This window comes from Bubalus bubalis, chromosome 14 (assembly GCF_019923935.1).
Source record: "Bubalus bubalis isolate 160015118507 breed Murrah chromosome 14, NDDB_SH_1, whole genome shotgun sequence".
Lineage (NCBI taxonomy): Eukaryota > Metazoa > Chordata > Mammalia > Artiodactyla > Bovidae > Bubalus > Bubalus bubalis.
In genome coordinates this window covers 76248098-76265413 of record NC_059170.1, presented here as the reverse complement: position 1 = coordinate 76265413, position 17316 = coordinate 76248098, and the positions used below count along the sequence as shown (strand labels likewise).

General features: G+C 39.6%; 1 protein-coding gene across 2 annotated transcripts in view; it reads right to left on the bottom strand.

Moving 5' to 3' along the window:
• Positions 1-17316, bottom strand: part of SEL1L2 (SEL1L2 adaptor subunit of ERAD E3 ligase) — a 116367-nt gene that overhangs the window by 80631 nt on the left and 18420 nt on the right. For both annotated transcript variants that reach the window (XM_025264559.2, XM_025264561.2), the window contains exon 2: positions 4806-4861. In XM_025264559.2, the coding sequence (XP_025120344.1) occupies positions 4806-4861 (56 nt within the window). The remainder of the gene's footprint in view (positions 1-4805; positions 4862-17316) is intronic.

The following is a 17316-nucleotide window of genomic DNA, read 5'->3' as shown; positions in this document are numbered from 1 at the left end:
TTTCTCATAACTTTCACTAGAGTTTCTGTTCTGTCCCTTAAAAAGAAAGAAAATTCAGATACATGCTACAGCATGGATGAAACTTTGGCAAATTATGCTGAGTGAAATAAGCCAGTCACAAAAAAGACAAATACTGTTATGATTTTAAACACTTCTACAAGGCACCTAGAGTAATCAAATTCACAGAGGCGGAAACTATAGTGGTGGTTGACAGGGGCTGGGAGGGGTGGAGAGTTGTTACCTTATACATATCAAGCGTCAGTTCTCAAAGATGAAAAGAGTTCTAGAAACTGGTTGTACAAAATATGAATGAATGTACCTAACACTAATGAATTGTAGACATAAAAATGGTTATGAGAGTAAATTTTATGTTATGTATATTTTAAAACAATTGAAAAAAAAAAACCAACCTTGAGTTCTGAAACACACTTGTTTCCAAGGGTTTTGGAAAAGAAACTGTGGTCCTTTAATGATGAGCCACCAAGTCGAAAGCCAAGTAGGAAAAGAAGTGAGAATGTGAGGGGGATGATAGCAGTAAAAGGTACAAATAGATCTGAGGTCCTGGTGGGGCTGAAGGATTGACAGAGTGACCTAGAGAGTACCAGGTTGTCATTGAAGACTTAGAATCTTGAACGCTTGATCTGAAAAAGACATCGCTGAGCTTATGACCATGGGAGCAGAGAGAAGCGTGCAAATCTTGGAGCTGAAAGATCTAAATAACAGAATTAAGAGGCTAGGCTTCATGGGTGCTAGAATAATAGGAGCAGAGTTGGAGAGAAGCCTGTGAGTCACTTCCCTGCCCCTATTTCCTATTACTCTCTCAGTGAGAAGGCAGCAATACTCAGCACCCCAGCTAGGACTGATATTATATCCAATGGGAGAAAATTCCTGAGAGGGCTGCAGGGAATGTTGTCAGGAGGCAATCAGATTTCAGTTAAAATGAACGTAAAGACAGTATTTGGAGAAGTATGACACCAAGATAAGTGATTAGAAAAAAAGAGTCAGGGGATGGAGAATTGTAGCAGCATATTTAATTAAATCTTTAAACTTTTATTGTATCTTACCGCATGCAAAAAAGTTTGAAAATATACTTTATACTTTCTTACCCTTTCTTACCCTTCACAATCAAGTTTAAGCAATATCAAATGGAGGCTTCACAGAGCTAAAAAACATTACAACCTTTGGATATTCCAAGTTCCAGTAACTGGCAGGCATGGTGTTGAATGAGTGAAATTTGTATTATAAAGATCTTTTATATTTGAATGGGATTGGTTATGCTAATCTGTAGACGGGTATAATAATTAACTATTTAAATAACTTCTGTAACAGAAATCTTAGGAGGAATGAATAGCATATGTGAAGGGGTTGTATAAAGTACTATTATATAACTGTAAAACATAAATCAAAGTACCAAGATGTGTAAAAAAAAATCTCTTAGAAGAAGGTGTTAATCTCAAAAACAAGCAGAAAGAGTCTGCTTAGGTGAAACAGAGAAAGGAACTGAAGACTCTGGGACCTCTGGTGAAATGGCAATGCTGGGAGCTGGGCTACCCGTTTCTTGATTTCAGAGTTTTCATTTTCACTCTTGGTGCCGGTGGTTGTCATAGTGGTCTCTCAGCCATACGCTTGAATCGCTCCCTTTCAGGGCCTCAGTTACTCCCCTGTAGGACACTGGACACCTGAGCGTCTACGCCCTCTATGATCATGATCATTCTTTAATACTGAAGGAAGTCATACACAGAACTCCTGAAAATATTAGATCCTCAACACACAAAAAAGTGTATTTAAACATCATTTTAAGTGTGTAGGTGTGTTTTTAGAGTTAAATGTTGGGGAATGGAGGAATAGGTGATATGCTTGTGGATTTTAGAGTTCTAAAGCCAGAAAGAGAAAGCCTAGGGAAGCTAGCTATACTTACATAGCCATACTTCAGTGAAAGTAAAAGTCGCTCAGTCGTGTCCAACTCTTGCGATCCCATGACTATACAATCCCTGGAATTCTCCAGGCCAGAATACTGGAGTGGGTAGCCTTTCCGTTCTCCAGGGGATCTTCCCAACCCAGTGATCAAACCCAGTTCTCCCGCATTGCAGGCGGATTCTTTACCAGCTGAACCACAAGGGAAGCCCTAGCTATACTTAATTAAGGGTTAAAAAAATTACAGTGCAAATAGTAATTATTATGAAAGACAACTAGAATTTGCTGTGTCTGTAATGAAGGTAGAGACATGAGGAGGGCATCTTCAGCCAGATTATATTCTAACTCCTAAATATTATAAATAATAATATTTATTATAAAGGAGTCATGAAACAATGTGGCCAGTTGAGTAAATTGTTATTTTATCCTGGCTGTAGTGAAGCAGGGATATAAGGGAACTTTGCATTAGAGCCATTTACAGTCATTGGTCTTTTCACTTTCGCCGTCTGTGCTCTATGAGGATGGCACTCAGGAAGGCAGGAAAAGGAGAAGCTCCAGGGGAATTGTGAGACAGACAGTCTGCAAACAGGCTACCCTGGCATATTTTCCCATCTTGGACATGAAAATAGTACTTTTTTCCCCCAAATATTCTAAGATCTCTAGTATAGTTCATATTTTTCTTTTTATGCTTGGCTATACTTTGGAGAAGGCAATGGCAACCCACTCCAGTACTCTTGCCTGGGAAATCCCATGGACGGAGGAGCCTGGTAGGCTGCAGTCCATGGGGTCACAAAGAGTTGGACATGACTGAGAGACTTCACTTTCACTTTTCACTTTCATGCACTGGAGAAGGAAATGGCAACCCACTCCAGTATTCTTGCCTGGAGAATCCCAGGGATGGGAGCCTGGTGGGCTGCCGTCTATGGGGTCGCACGGAGTCAGACACGACTGACGTGACTTAGCAGCAGATACATGGGTGAAATTAAAAGACGCTTACTCCTTGGAAGGAAATTTATGACCAACCTAGATAGCATATTCAAAAGCAGAGACATTACTTTGCCAACAAAGGTCCATCTAATCAGGCTATGGTTTTTCCAGTGGTCATGTATGGATGTGAGAGTTGGACTGTGAAGAAAGCTGAGTGCTGAAGAATTGATGGTTTTGAACTGTGGTGTTGGAGAAGACTCTTGAGAGTCCCTTGGACTGCAAGGAGATCCAACCAGTCCATTCTGAAGATCAGCCCTGGGATTTCTTTGGAAGGAATGATGCTAAAGCTGAAACTCCAGTACTTTGGCCACCTCATGTGAAGAGTTGACTCATTGGAAAAGACTCTGATGCTGGGAGGGACTGGGGGCAGGAGGAGAAGGGGACGACAGAGGATGAGATGGCTGGATGGCATCACTGACTCGATGGACGTGAGTCTGAGTGAACTCTGGGAGTTGGTGATGGATAGGGAGGCCTGGCGTGCTGTGATTCATGGGGTCGCAAAGAGTCGGACACGACTGAGCGACTGAACTGAACTGAACTGATACATGGGTAAAGCTGGGGTCCTTTCCTGTGTTTACTATATAGGCCTCATCTATTGATGCTGGCATTAGGGAAGACACTTATGAGCCTGAGCAATATCCTTGGTTCCAAGCAGTAAGGTGATCCTCAGACCCAAAGAAGGCTTTTACACGCTATTGGGAGGCACTGAATATCCCAAGGCATCATGGAAAACAAGATGACCTGATGAAGCACATGTCCTTCAGTCTCCACCTGCTCAAGGACAAACTGAGTTTTTTTGCCAAGATCACTTCTATTTATGCAGATAACAATCCCACTGCTAATTATGAGATGTGGTAGTTATGGTAATGGTGGAAAGCTAAATTTGGAGGGGTTTAGAAAATATTGCAATGTAGAGAGTTCTTAACTTATGCAAACATTTCTTCAAAGTTTACCTGTTCAATCTGGATTTTAGATTTAGTCATTAATCAATAGACATTTAATGAGTGCCTGCTAAGTGTCAGGCACTGTTCTAGCTACTGGGATAATAGCAGTGAACAACAGAGACAAAAACTCCTGCTGTCATGGAGTTTATATTCTAGAGGAGGAAGAGTGACTGCAAGCATCGCAAAGTGTTACATAACGGTAGTTCTGTTACAGTAAGGAAGGGAGGTATAAAGTGTTGTGATAGGGTTAGTAATTTTGGATAGAGTGATTGCAACTTCACAGAATGCCCAGGGGAACACCCTCCTAAACAATGATTTTTGAGCAAGGGAAGGGAGCCACATGGATATCTGGGCTCAGGGACATTACAGGCAGAAAAAACAGGTGGGCATGTGTGTGGGGGTCTCTGAGCAATAGCATGGAGCCCGGTGCGTCTAGAATGGTGTGTAAGGGAGGTGACATCCGAGAAAAAGCAATAGGCCCAGATCACAGAGCCTGTTAAGCAAGACATTGGTTTTACTTGGCATGAGATGGGAAGCCACTAAAGGGTTTCAAGGAAAGGAGCAAGGGTTGCTGGGCTGAGAACAGACTGAAAATGCTGAATTCTTTCAAGATGTCAGAAGACATCCTGAGATTAATCAAATTTAACAAGCATCTGTGGCTCTATAAGCCAGGCTGGTCTCTGTCTGCCCTTTTTGTCTTGGTATTTTAGGACCTCAGACAGACCATGACTTATAGGAAGGCTCAAGCCTGATGACATTCTTTTTTTCTCACAGTGGAATGAGTAACTATTTGGTGAATGGATGAACAAAAAACATGGATTGAGATTGGAAAAAATAACAGAAACAACAGTCAAAAATTAGTTGTTTAAGAAATTCTGAGCATACCAAATATGTACTGTTAATAGTGCGTATAGCTTAATTTTGTGTTGGAAAAATAGAATGATATAGCAAAATTTTTACCTGTGTGGTGACATTTCTTCCTTTCTGCTTTTCACTATGTTTTTCTGCTTCAATAGCTGAAATACACAAAACATTTTTATAAAATACTAAAATTAAAAAAAATTTCACTAAGTACAGTTTCTTGTTAAAAAAAACTTGTGGGATAACTTAGAATTCCAAGAATAATAGTTTAAAATAATTTAAAACTTTAAAGTTATTAATGTGATACAAAGTAATTTCTTCACTGATAATTTTTAAAGATGTAACTTGACACCAGATATAATCTAAATACTTTAATCAAATATCCTGAAACTGATATAACCTGAAAGAGTTCCACAAATAATGGAGCTAATTACAACAGTGGAAAACTTTCTGAGCTAGAATTTAATTAAAATGTACACAGAAGAACTGTACAAAAAAGATCTTCATGACCCAGATAATCATGATGGTGTGATCACTGACCTAGAGCCAGACATCCTGGAATGTGAAGTCAAGTGGGCCTTAGAAAGCATCACTACGAACAAAGCTAGTGGAGGTGATGGCATTCCAGTTGAGCTATTCCAAATCCTGAAAGATGATGCTGTGAAAGTGCTGCACTCAATATGCCAGCAAATTCGGAAAACTCAGCAGTGGCCACAGGACTGGAAAAGGTCAGTTTTCACTCCAATCCCAAAGAAAGGCAATGCCAAAGAATGTTCAAACTACCGCACAATTGCACTCATCTCACACGCTAGTAAAGTAATGCTCAAAATTCTCCAAGCCAGGCTTCAGCAATATGTGAACCATGAACTTCCTGATGTTCAAGCTGGTTTTAGAAAAGGCAGAGGAACCAGAGATCAAATTGCCAACATGCACTGGATCATGGAAAAAGCAAGAGAGTTCCAGAAAAACATCTATTTCTGCTTTATTGACTATGCCAAAGCCTTTGACTGTGTGGATCACAATAAACTGTGGAAAATTCTGAAAGAGATGGGAATACCAGCCCACCTGATTTGCCTCTTGAGAAATTTGTATGCAGGTCAGGAAGCAACAGTTAGAACTGGACATGGAACAACAGACTGGATCCAAATAGGAAAAGGAGTACGTCAAGGCTGTATATTGTCACCCTGTTTATTTAACTTATATGCAGAGTACAACATGAGAAACGCTGGACTGGAAGAAACACAAGCTGGAATCAAGATTGCTGGGAGAAATATCAATAACCTCAGATATGCAGATGGCACCACCCTTATGGCAGAAAGTGAAGAGGAGCTAAAAAGCCTCTTGATGAAGGTGAAAGAGGAGAGTGAAAAAGTTGGCTTAAAGCTCAACATTCAGAAAATGAAGATCATGGCATCCGGTCCCACCACTTCATGGGAAATAGATGGGGAAACAGTGGAAACGGTGTCAGACTTTATTTTTCTGGGCTCCAAAATCACTGTAGATGGTGACTGCAGCCATGAAATTAAAAGACACTTACTCCTTGGAAGCAAAGTTATGACCAACCTAGATAGCATATTCAAAAGCAGAGACATTACTTTGCCAACAAAGGTCCGTCTAGTCAAGGCTATGGTTTTTCCAGTGGTCATGTATGGATGTGAGAGTTGGACTGTGAAGAAGGCTGAGTGCTGAAGAATTGATGCTTTTGAACTCTGGTGTTGGAGAAGACTCTTGAGAGTCCCTTGGACTGCAAGGAGATGCAACCAGTCCATTCTGAAGGAGATCAGCCCTGGGATTTCTTTGGAAGGAATGATGTTAAAGCTTAAACTCCAGTACTTTGGCCACCTTATGCGAAGAGTTGACTCATTTGAAAAGACTCTGATGCTGGGAGGGATTGGGGGCAGGAGGAGAAGGGGACAACAGAGGATGAGATGGCTGGATGGCATCACTGACTCGATGGACGTGAGTCTGAGTGAACTCCGGGAGTTGGTGATGGACAGTGAGGCCTGGCGTGCTGCGATTCATGGGGTCGCAAAGAGTCGGACACGACTGAGCGACTGATCTGATCTGATCTGATGTAAATAAATGCTATCGAGAATATTAAAACATAGGAAAGAGAATTCAATCTTTTAAATATTTATAGACTCATCCATGTGGCAGAGAGATACTAAAAACTAATACAGTTGAATGATATAAATATCTAAGAAATGTAGAATAGTATAATTATATCAAGCTTTGAAATTTGAGAACATTTTCACAAGAAATTTTTAATGACTCTTTTTATAAACAGAAGACTATATATACCATATATTAATAGACTATATATGTAGTCATTGGTATATTTCATTTTTGCATAGTACTTGAATTTTATTAACTTATGTATTTAGAAAAATAAGAATTTGAAAATCTGATCATAACAGGGTGATAATCATGACATGTCAACTGCTTTATTAGTATTACTCAGTTTCAATTACTGAAAAATTATTTGATGGACAGCAAAAATGTCACCCCACATATTTCCTGAAGTAAAACATGCATGTATGTGATACATTCAGCTTTTACAGACTGAAGAACTTGACTCAAGACAAATATAGGGAAGTCAAAATTTTACATTTCCAATATATGAGTTTGTCCTTTAAAGTGGGTTGTCGATGTTCTAATGTTATCTTTGACTTTTTAATAAAATTAATTTGATACATTTTATCCTTTCTGTCACTGATGAACTTTAGCACTTAACCTCATAATTCTGTTTACTTCCTAAGCCAGATCTCATAGAAACTGATCAGGTTGTTTGATATTTAGTCCTCTGTCAAATTAGAGAAACAGTTGGCAAATTCTAAATAAAAATCCAACAAGTACATGGTGCCAAATGCATTAATATAAAGCATATGAAAACTTTTAAAGATTATGTATATTTCAAACAATTATATACATTAGGATTGCTCTTTAGATTCAGAATGTAAGATAAATTATCCCAGAATGAAAATGTTTACTACAAATAAAACTTTCTTTATCTCAAGTTTGCCAAGTGATCATTTTGGGGTCATGAATACTCATTATCAGAGGCAACATACAGCATCATGACCCACCATTTGGACTTTGAGTCAAACAGGTCTGTGTTCAAGCCATAATTTTATATCTATTTTATTAATGTGTTATGCTAATTAAATGAGATAATCTAGGTAAAGTATTTGGCCCAGTACTTAATACATGTTCAGTATGTTTAAATGTTAGCTATAGAAAATGGCAACCCACCCCAGTATTCTTGCCTGGAGAATTCTATGTACAGAGGAGTCTGGCAGGCTACAGTCCATCACAAAGAGATGGATATAGATATGACTGAGTGACTAATACACTAATATATAAAATCTATAAAAATAATAACAATTATTATTATATGAAGCTTACTTCTTTAAAGGACTTAGATGCCTTCAAGATAATAGTACTTGTAAATTTGTATTTTAAAAAAACTATGATAAAGAATTATTAAAGATTTAATACACTATTAAAATTTATTAATGCTTTGCCTATTTGCCTTCTTTCTGAAGCACTTTCTTCAAATCAAATTAGTCTAGTTATATTTGTGTATTAGAAATCAGACAGTGACTGATACTACAGTCATAGTCAATGTCTACTAGCTTAAAAATTCCATTAACAATAACTAGAAAAATCAATGTGATTGGATAGATTCCCATTATTATATTCAAAGTACAGACAGTAAAATTAAAGTTAGTATGTACAGCATGTACAGACACAGAATAAGAAGTACAAAGTGTCATGTGTATTAGAGTAAGAAAAGAAAATTATGGATATTAAATGGAATAAAGTATATATTATACATTGGACCAGAAAATCAAACTGTCAGTTGGTCAAAAACTAACATGAAAATTACAGGGCTAAAAGCAGTTATCAAAAGTAAAATAAATGTAGTTAAAAGAATTAGTGAAATGGGGGGGAGATATAATAGTCTAACTCAAGGAACAAACTAATAGCTTAAAACACAAAAAGAAGATAAATGTAGTTGGTCATTATTTACAACAGAAGATATACAGTAAAAAAAAACCTCTTTTGAAATTCATTTCAAAATATGTGTTTCTTTTCTAAATATTAGGCTTCTAGGTTTTCACGTAGATAAAACAAAGTTTTGATTGGCTACCAGGGAAACCATTCTGCTGCAAAAAGTACCTTACACTATGTTTTCTAGTATATTTATATTAACTGAGAGACATCTGTGATTGTTGGAGACCTGTTGCACTTTCATTCTATATTCTTTCTATATAGATATTGATATTGCCGCAAATTTTAGCACTGCCTGAGAAAAACACAGTCTACTGGATGCAGGAAGAAAATATTAGACTTTCTACTTATGTGTAATTTTAAAAATATCTTTTATAATTTCTACTTCTGGGGTGTGTTTTATAATATACTAGATCAGTAATATGGGGCTTCCCTAGTAGCTCAGATGGTAAAGAATCTGCCTACAATATGGGAGACCTGGGTTTGATCCCTGGGTTGGGAAGATCCTCTGGAGGAGGGCATAGCAATCCACTCCAGTATTCTTGTCTAGAGAATCCCCATTGATGGAGGAGCCTGGTGGGTTACAGTCCATGGGGTCGCAAAGAGTCAGACACGACCGAGCGACTAAGCACAGCAACAAGATCAGTAGTATATCACTCTTATAAATAATATATGTAACAGCAGAATATACCATCAAAAAGTTTTGATATGGAGTTAGCTTTGGAAGGGGACTAAAGTTTTATTCAGCTCCAGAATTGTAGCTCTAGTTATAATATATGTATTTATTTACTTAAAAACTTTTTATTGGGGTATAGTTGATTTACAATGGTGTGTGAGTTTCAGGTGTACAGCAACGTGAACCTGTTATCCATATACATGTATCCACTCTTTTTTAGATTCTTTTCCTATATAGGCCGTTACAGAGTATTGAGTAGACTTCCTTATGCTATATGCTGCTGCTGCTGCTGCTAAGTCGCTTCAGTCGTGTCCGACTCTGTGCGACCCCATAGACGGCAGCCCACCAGGCTCCCCCATCCCTGGGATTCTCCAGGCAAGAACACTGGAGTGGGTTGCTATTTCCTTCTCCAATGCATGAAGGTGAAAAGAGAAAGTGAAGTTGCTCAGTTGTGTCAGACTCTTAGTGACCCCAGGTCCTTATTAGGACCTATTACCTACTTTATATATAGTAGTCTGCTTGTGTCAATCCCAATCTTCCAATTTAACCCTTCCCCCTTTCACCCCCTGGTAACCATAAGTTTATTTCTATATCTGTAATCTAACTATAATTTATTATATGTCAGTTGCTTGGCATAATTTAGTTCTACTCTCCTTAGCAAACCAGCAAGATGGTAAGCACAGAATATCTGTATTGTTATTTTACTGATGAGGAAACTGACACCAAATGAGCATGAATAACTTGTTCAAGGTCACATGGCAGAGTGGATTCAAATGCAGGTCTGACTCCAGAACTAGCCCTTTTTACCTACTGAGTCTCCAAATTACCAAAGGATTCATGATAGATCAAATGGCAAATTCTAATGAGAAAACTTCCACTGTCTTTATAAAAAAATCAATTTATGCACAATATTTGATATGGCATGTCTATTTGCATAATGTGAAACATACCCTTTTATGTACATAAGAGCTTTAATTTACTATCCCCTATTGGGTTGGGAAGATCCCCTGGAGAAGGGAATGGTTGCACAGTCCAATATTCTTGCCTGGAGAATTCCATGGACAAAGGAGCCTGGTAGGCTACAGTCCATGCGGTTGCAAGACTCGGACACGACTGAGTGACGAACACTTTCTTGTTTCATTGAGAAATAAGGATTTTGAAAAAGTAAGGAAGAAGCTAGCACTACAGCTCACTGCCTCCAAAAGAATTATTCATGTGCCTTTTAGGGTTATAGAGTGAACCTGAACAACTTTATAGAATATCCACATAGTGTTAAAAGAGTTGTGTTGAAAAAACATAACAGCTTGGAGTGAAAGAGAAGGAAATAGAAGAGGCTTCTGGGCCTCTGTCTTTCAATGAATAAGAAACAGGATGAGAAAGCTTCTCTATCTTTCTTTTCTTTTTTTTTTTTAAATTTTATTTTATTTTTAAACTTTACATATTTGTATTAGTTTTGCCAAATATCAAAATGAATCCACCACAGGTATACATGTGTTCCCCATCCTTAACCCTCCTCCCTCCTCCCTCCCCATACCATCCCTCTGGGTCATCCCAGTGCACCAGCCCCAAGCATGAGAAAGCTTCTCTCTTACAAGGATGGGTCATTTCTTACTGAGAGGGAAGAACAGCCAAGAGGGCAGAGTTGAGAGAATGTTGCCCAGAGCCCAAAAGAACAGAAGACTAGGCATATATTTCAAGAGAGTAGAACTGGGCCCTAATCAAGGAACTCTGCCTACTCCTGGAGTATAGAAACTTGCCAACATGCACCTGGATGGGTTTCCAAATTGTCATGGACCAGTAACTATTGTACATTTTGCCCTCTCCTTTTTTGAACATCAGTGTCTACTATATTTTTCTCTCTCTCCAGTATACATTGGTACCTGAGGAAGTGGGCGGATAACTTGCCTTTTTAGTTCACAAGTGTCTGAATCTCTGTAACCAAAGAGCCTCATTGACATCTTGACCTGATGCAGATTATGAGATTGTGGATTCTGAGCCCTATGTCATGACTGGATGAGATACAGTTTTGGAAGGGGAAGGGGGAGAATCACGTGAGAAAGATGTGAATCATCAAAACCTAGGGTAGACTGTTGTAGATTATCACATCAACCACCCCAGTGAATCACAATAACCCACGTTCATGCCCCTTTAGTGCTTCCTTGGTGGCTCCGCAGTAAAGAATCTGTCTGCCAATGCAGGAGCCATGGGTTCAATCCCTGGGTCAGGAAGATCTCTTGGAAAAGGAAATAGCAACCAAGTGAAGTATTCTTGCCTGAGAAATCCCATGGACAGAGGACCCTGGGGGGCTACGGTTCATGGGGTCACAAAAGAGTCCAATATGACTTAGTGACTCAGTTCAGTTCAGTTCAGTCACTTTGTTTTGTCCGACTCTTTGTGACCCTGTGGACTGCAGGATGCCAGGCCTCCCTCTCCATCACCAACTCCCTGAGTCCACACAAACCCATGTCCACTGGATCAGTGATGCCATCTCATCCTCTATTTTCCCCTTCTCCTCCTGCCCTCAATCTTTCCCAGCATCAGGGTTTTTTCAAATGAGTCAGCTCTTCATATCAGGTGGCCAAAGTATTGGAGTTTCAGCTTCAACATCAGTCCTTCCAATGAATATTCATGACTGATTTCCTTTAGAATGACTGGTTGGAACTCCTTGCAGTCCAAGGGACTCTCAAGAGTTTTCTCCAACACCACAGTTCAAAAGCATCAATTCTTCGGCACTCAGCTTTCTTTATAGTCCAACTCTCACATCCATACATGACTACTGGAAAAACCATAGCCTTGACTACACAGACCTTTGTTGGCAAAGTAATGCCTCTGCTTTTTAATATGCTGTCTAGGTTGGTCATAATTTTTCTTCCAAGGAGTAAGTGTCTTTTAATGTCATATCTGCAGTCACCATCTGCAGTGATTTTGGAGCCCCCCCAAAATAAAGTCTGCCATTGTTTCCACTGTTTCTCTATCTATTTGCCATGAAGTGATGGGACCGGATGCTATGATCTTAGTTTTCTGAATGTTGAGCTTTAAGCCAACTTTTTTTACTCTCTTCTTCCACTTTCATCAAGAGGCTTTTTAGTTCTTCTTCACTTTCTGCCATAAGGGTGATGTCATCTGCATATGTGAGGTTATTGATATTCCTCCCAGCAATCTTGATTCCAGTTTGTGCTTCATCCAGCCCAGCATTTCTCATGATGTACTCTACATATAAGTTAAATAAGCAGGGTGACAATATACAGCCTTGACGAACTCCTTTCCCCATTTGGAACCAGTCTGTTGTTCCATGTCCAGTTCTAACTGTTGCTTCCTGAGCTGCATACAGATTTCTCAAGAGGCAGGTCAGGTGGTCTGGTATTCCCAACTTAGTGACTAAACAACAACAAATGCTCCTTTACCATGTGATTTTCCCCAATCCTCCCATCAAGAGGTGGAGATTATGTTTCCTATTCTTTGAATGGGTTGCTTCTGTGACTGCTGCTGCTGCTAAGTCGCTTCAGTCGTGTCCGACTCTGTGCGACCCCATAGATGGCAGCCCACCAGGCTCCCCCGTCCCTGGGATTCTCCAGGTAAGAACACTGGAGTGGGGTTGCCATTTCCTTCTCCAATGCATGAAAGTGAAAAAATAAAGTGAAGTCACTCAGTCGTGTCCAACTCCTAGCGACCCCATGGACTGCAGCCCACCAGGCCCCTCCGTCCATGGGATTTGCCAGGCAAGAGTGCTGGAGTGGGTTGCCATTGTTTTGGCCAAAAGAAATGTGGCGGATGACATTAACTTCCAAGGGTAGTACTTGGGCCATTCGGTCTCTTTTACTGTCTTGGAAAAATGCCTTGAGCTTATCATATCCTAGTAAAAGAGCATATGGAGTGAGAGACCCAGCTGTCCCCACTGACCACCAGCTGAGAGAAGCTGCCTGAGTGAGCTCAGGTGAGGCCAGTGGAAAAACCACCCAAACAACCTCGAAGAGAATTACAACAAATAATAAATCATTGTTTCATACCTCTAAGTTTGGTTTTTTGTTATGAAGCAATTGGTAACTGAAATAAGCTTATTTCTCCAGCCTAGTAGGACTCCTTGGCTAGAATTCTCAATTATCAGAAGCCACATTAGACCAATACATGATGCCAAAATAAGTCATATATATATAATAAATTCATAGCATTGAGAATAGGATTTGAAAAAATAATATCCCCCAATATTGCTTTGATCATGGTTCTTTTCAGACCTACTTTCTCTTGAAAGGCTTGATATAATTAGCTCCTCGCTTTACCATGAAACCCCCCAGTTTGGCTCACCTCCTTTCTTTCCAGAACATAGTTTATCTTCCTTTAAGTGAACATCGGGATAGCAGTTAATGTGATTTTCACTGACTTAAGTTCTGCAAAAAACACTTCTATTCTTTAGGAGGGATCTGCCTGGGGAGTTAAAGTCAAATAAAATCTGTTTCTTTATTCATACAACACTGACAAACAAAACTAAACAAAGTATTTTATTGATTCTCCTGTCCTGGTTCTCTAAAATGGTGCTTTCTGCCTCACTATGATCTTCACTTGATTCATTTGGTGTAAAAAAAAAAATATTAGCAATTGGTTTCTTTCCCAACTTCCTTTTAGAACCTGCATAGTACACTGGCTTCTGTGACTTTACACTACCCTGGATATCGTTCTTTCTTTCAAACCCCTATGCTCGAGTTTCTCTGCGGTTTTATATCCACTAATGACTGTGTATTTCTCAATGCTTGGTCCTCACCTTTTCTCTCTGGTGTGATCTAAGGGCTGAGTGTGATCAGGAAGGGCTTTGAAGTGGACAGACGGTGAGTGCAGGAGGTCATGAGCTGGGAAAGGATAATGTGCTGATCCCAGGACAAGTGACAAGCAGCCATATAAGAAGGAAAACCGTGGGAATCAAACTGCGATGGTGGGAAAGCAGGAAAACACAGGTTACAGGAGAATCCAGAGAAAGAATCAGGTTGGCAGAGGTGAGACAAGTGATGGGCGAAAACCAGGCAATGAGGACAGTTTGAAAACTTGGGACTAAAATCATGGGGGTAGGTCAGGGTGGGCACAGAAGTGTGTAGATGAGCGAGAAATGAGTAAACAACTGTGGAAATGTAGGAGTAAGAAGAGTGAGGGTTGGCACCTGTATGGGTCCAGAGAAAATTCTGCGAAAGGATCTTGTGGGGGTGAGTATTTGGTTTCCAGTGTAAAGCATAGCATGAATGAGATCATCATTGTTTCAGGCCTGCATTCTTATAACAGCCCTCCAACAGATTGAATCATAATTTATCTAATACCATACAGAAATGGTATGGACCTAACAGAGGCAGAAGATATTAAGAAGAGGTGGCAAGAATACACAGAAGAACTATACAAAAAAGATCTTCACGACCCAGATAACCACCGTGGTGTGATCACTGACCTAGAGCCAGACATCCTGTAATGTGAAGTCAAGTGGGCCTTAGGAAGCATCACTACGAACAAAGATAGTGGAGCTGATGGAATTCCAGCTGAGCTATTTTGAATCCTAAAAGATGATGCTCTGAAAGTGCTGCACTAAGTATGCCAGCAAATCTGGAAAACTCAGCAGTGGCCACAGGACTGGAAAAGGTCAGTTTTCATTCCAATCCCAAAGAAAGGCAATTCCAAAGAATGTTCAAACTACTGCACAATTGTACTCATCTCACACACTACCAAGGTAATACTCAAAATTCTCCAAGCCAGGCTTCAACAGTACATGAACCGTGAACTTCCAGATGCTCAAGCTGGATTTAGAAAATGCAGAGGAACCAGAGATCAAATTGCCAACATCTGCTGGATCATCTAAAAAGCAAGAGAGTTCCAGAAAAACATCAACTTCTGCTTCAATGACTGCACCAAAGCCTTTGACTGTGTGGATCACAACAAACTGTGGAAAATTATGAAAGAGATGGAAATACCAGAACACCTGACCTGTCTCCTGAGAAATCTGTATGCAGGTCAAGAAGCAACAGTTAGAACTGGACCTGGAACAACAGACTGGTTCCAAAATGGGGAAGGAGTATACCAAGGCTGTAGATTGTCACCCTGTTTATTTAACCTATATGCAGAGTACATCGTGAGAAATGCCAGGCTGGATGAAGCACAAACTGGAATCAAGATTGCTGGGAGATCAATATCAAATATCAATAACCTCAGATATGCAGATGACATCACTGTTATGGCAGAAAGCAAAGAAGAATTAAAGAGCCTCTTAATGAAAATGAAAGACAAGAGTGAAAAAGCTGGCTTAAAACTCAACATTCAGAAAACTAAGATCATGGCATCCGTTCTCATCACTTCATGGCAAATAGATGAAACAATGGGAACAATGACAGACTTTATTTTTCTGGGCTCCAAAATCACTGTAGATGGTGACTGCAGCCATGAAATTAAAAGATGCTTGCTCTTTGGAAGAAAAGTTATGACCAACCTAGAGAGCATACTAAGAAACAGAGACATTACTTTGCCAACAAAAGTCCGTCTAGTCAAAACTATGGTTTTTCCAGTAGTCATGTATGGATGTGAGAGTTGGACTATAAAGAAAGCTGAGTGCCGAAGAATTGATGCTTTTGAACTGTGGTGTTGGAGAAGTCTCTTGAGAGTCCCTTGAACTGCAAGGCATTCAAGCCAGTCAATCCTAAAAGAAATCAGTCCTGAATGTTCATTGGAAAGACTGATGCTGAAGCCAAAACTCCAATACTTTGGCCACCTGATATGAAGAGCTGACTTATTTGAAAAGACCCTGATGCTGGGAAAGATTGAAGGCGGGAGGAGATGGGGACAACAGAGGATGAGATGGTTAGATGGCATCACCAACTCAATGGACATGAGTTTGAGTCAACTCCGGGAGTTGGTGATGGACAGGGAAGCCTGGTGTACTGCTGTCCATGGGTGAGAAAGAATTGGACATGACTGAGCAACCGAACTGAACTGAAGTGAGTCTAATTTTGATCTGGTTTTCGTCTTGCCTCAGAATAATTTCACCCAAGTACTGTTTCTGGCAATGCATGCATTTGCTTAGAAGCTCTTATGTCTTATTGTACAATGGCTGACTTCCTATTTTGACTTCTGGTTTCCTAATCAGGTTTAACTCCACATTCACAACTATTTTTGAAATCCAAATAATCTCTGCTTCATTAGCTACTAGTTGATTTTTTTTTTAAGTTTTCTTCCCCTAAATTTTAACAATTCCTATTGAAGAGACTAAACATTAAAATTTTTAATAAAAACAAATATGAGTTTAGGTCACTTATTTTGTTTTGTGAGATACTTAGCTTTGGATATCATCAAGAATGATGTTTAGAAATAACATTTCATACCTTCTTTTTAAAATTTTTATACATTTATTAGGACAAAGGATAATATATATTGGAAGCTGGGGAGAGTTGAGTGTATGCACTAAGGAACATAAATTAGTGGTAGAGACACAGACAAACCTGAGACCCAAGACTAATAATCTGTGTTTATGCATAATCTTGCCAAATTAACAAGTAGGCACAAAATCTCTACCATCAAAGTCTCTGCTGACATAAAACTATTTCATAGCTATTTATAAGAATTGGAGTGTAGTTGCCTCACAATGTTGTGCTAGTTTCTGCTATACAACGAAGTGAATCAGTTATATATATACATATATATCCTCTCCCTTTGGAACTCCCTTCCCCCCACACCCCCACTTCACCCCTCTGCATCATTCTGGGAACTGAGCTAAGCTTCACATGCTATAGAGCAACTTCCCACTAGGTCTCTCTTTTACACATGGTAAGACAATGGCACCCCACTCCAGTACTCTTGCCTGGAAAATCCCATGGACGGAGGAGCCTGGTGGGCTGCGGTCCATGGGGTCGCTAAGAGTCGACACGACTGAGTGACTTCACTTTCACTTTTCACTTTCAT